At 37.4% G+C, this 2367-nt stretch overlaps 1 protein-coding gene across 1 annotated transcript; it reads left to right on the top strand.

Annotated features, from left to right (window-relative positions):
* The first annotated feature begins 414 nt into the window (after nt 1-414).
* On the top strand, nt 415-1703 carry LOC102585632 (uncharacterized protein At5g39865). Its single transcript, XM_006355078.2, has one exon. It carries the CDS (start codon nt 588-590, stop codon nt 1380-1382), a length of 795 nt encoding a protein of 264 aa, XP_006355140.1. The 5' UTR covers nt 415-587; the 3' UTR covers nt 1383-1703.
* Nucleotides 1704-2367: the final 664 nt, after the last annotated feature.

Raw genomic sequence — 2367 nt, 5'->3', positions numbered from 1 at the left:
CCCACTTGTGAAAACGTCATTTCTGAACTTGAGGTCATGATTAATTATCTCGATTAGCGCAATAAAATAAACGTCAATAACTTATTGAATTATCCAAGTGAAAATGATACAGAGCTTAGAAAAAACTATGAACCATAAAAAGCAATATTAGCGATGAAATTATAGATGATATAATATCTTTAGAACTTGTTATACGTAAAAAAACACTTATCGTATATAGAATTCTTCACGATATTTTAGCAAGTAAATCTTAACCTTAAAAGTAAGAAGGAGCGTAAGTTCCGGATAGATAGATAAAAGAAAAAGAAAATAGAAAAGGAAAGGCCACGGTGTGTCAAGCAGTCGTGGTCGAAAGGGACCCCTCACCGACCCACCCCGTCTTGTATGTATGCCCCTCAATCTCGTTTCATTTTCTCTTTTCCACTTTTTCAAAAATAACAACCTTTTTCCTCAATTCCCTATAATCTCCATCTCCCTTTCCCTTTCCCTTTCTTCCTTCCCTGTGATTTTAGGATTCCATTGACATTGATTTGCTTGTTATCCACGCAATCTATCTAAACCCTGTAAACCAGTTTGATTTCTCTCAGATGGATCGTTTCAGGGATGATGAAATTCATAAACCGAAATCATCCACGATGCTTAATCGATCCATGACGGTTCATAACGCCGCTAATCCAATTGAATTCCCTGAAAAAACTGTATATTTTTACCCATCTCCTCCTTCTATTGAACGGCATGGCTCTGTCAAGAAGCTCCATACATCTTCTTTAGGATCTTCTTTCAAGGGTACCGTCAAAAAACTATGTTCTCTTTTTGAGTCTCGTAAACCATCCAATTTACAACCTCAAAGCCCTACAAAGCCTGTAAAATCATTTAATTCTGATTCTAGGGTTCCCTCGTTTTCTGATTTTGGATGTACGTTGCCTGGGACAGAGGACTCTGTTGTTATATATTTTACTAGTCTTCGTGGGATTAGGAGAACTTTTGAGGATTGTTATACGGTAAGAATGATTCTTAAGAGTTTTCGGGTCAAAATTGATGAAAGAGATATTTCAATGGATAGTGCATATAAAAAAGAACTGCAGAATGTTTTGGGTCAGAAGAATGTAACTTTACCCCAAGTTTTTATTAAAGGGAAGTATGTTGGAGGGGCTGAAGTGATCAAGCAATTGAATGAAGTGGGCGAGTTGTCGAAGTTGTTAAGAGGACTACCTCTTAGGCCACCTGGGTATACTTGTGAAGGATGCGGGGACCTGCGGTTCTTACCTTGCTCCAATTGTGATGGCAGCAGAAAATATTTTGAAGAGGATGAAGGACAGCTCAGGAGATGTCCACAGTGCAATGAGAATGGCTTGGTTCGTTGCCCTCTTTGTTGTTCTTGATTTGCATAGTATTATAGTTAACTATTACAGCCTGCTGCCAATAGTTTTCGGTTTGTGCAGGTAGTATTTGAGGTTGAATAGCTTTTGCCTATCTAAGGCAAAAGTAATGGTTGTTTAGTTTTAAAATTGACATATAAATGATTGCTATGTATATATTGCTTGGAAAACTTCATTCCGTGGGATGAAGGCTGGCTTTTTCATCCCCGTATAGTCATGTAAATTTGCCATCAAATCGATGGTCTGGTTTTTGATTGACAACCTAGTTGCTTTATTTAGCAGCAGTTGTGAAATTGAAATAAAGTTCCTTGTTGCAAAGGGAAATCATAGTTTGCATTATGGATAGTGAACATTTCTAGCTATGCTTCTATCTGGAAACCAATGTCGATCTGATCACCAACCTATGATGATGATTTATAGTTATGTGCTTTAACGCACCATGTAATCATGTATTCTTTGGATGCCACATGTGTCTTAGTTAATTCTAAGGGCATAATATTTGATTGGTTGCCTGCACCGTTTCATCAAAATATGTGCAAATGACGGATGCACCTCTGCATTAGTAGTAGCTTACTTCTTATGTGATGCACTGTTACTGTGTGCAAATTTCAAAATTAAGATGCATCTCTGCATTGGTAACAAATGATCTTACGGAAACAGATAGTGGGTATCTTGATGGACAGATGTGTAGAGAATTTAGGTGTTTGTCATTAGGGCAAATAGTTTTAGACATTTTGAGTCAAAGTTTCTTTCAAGTTTGCCTATTTGAACTTGCATTCAAAATTGTGTCTGGATAATATTGGCTAGTCTCTCTTCAAAAGGAAGTGACAGTAATGCCAACTTGTTGAGTTGAAGACAGAGGAATCCTAGTGGGATTTGACATGGGTTTCCGGTGATATTACTGTTAAAAGGGTTCTGAAAGAATGTGATATTAGCATTAGAAAGGAAAAAAGGAGGTTCTTCCGGTGACAGTTTAGGATCGAGACAT

Source organism: Solanum tuberosum, unplaced genomic scaffold, assembly GCF_000226075.1.
Source record: "Solanum tuberosum cultivar DM 1-3 516 R44 unplaced genomic scaffold, SolTub_3.0 scf00192, whole genome shotgun sequence".
NCBI classification, from domain to species: Eukaryota; Viridiplantae; Streptophyta; class Magnoliopsida; order Solanales; family Solanaceae; genus Solanum; species Solanum tuberosum.
The sequence above is the reverse complement of the archived record's forward strand: the minus strand, read 5'-3'. Positions and strand labels throughout refer to the sequence as shown.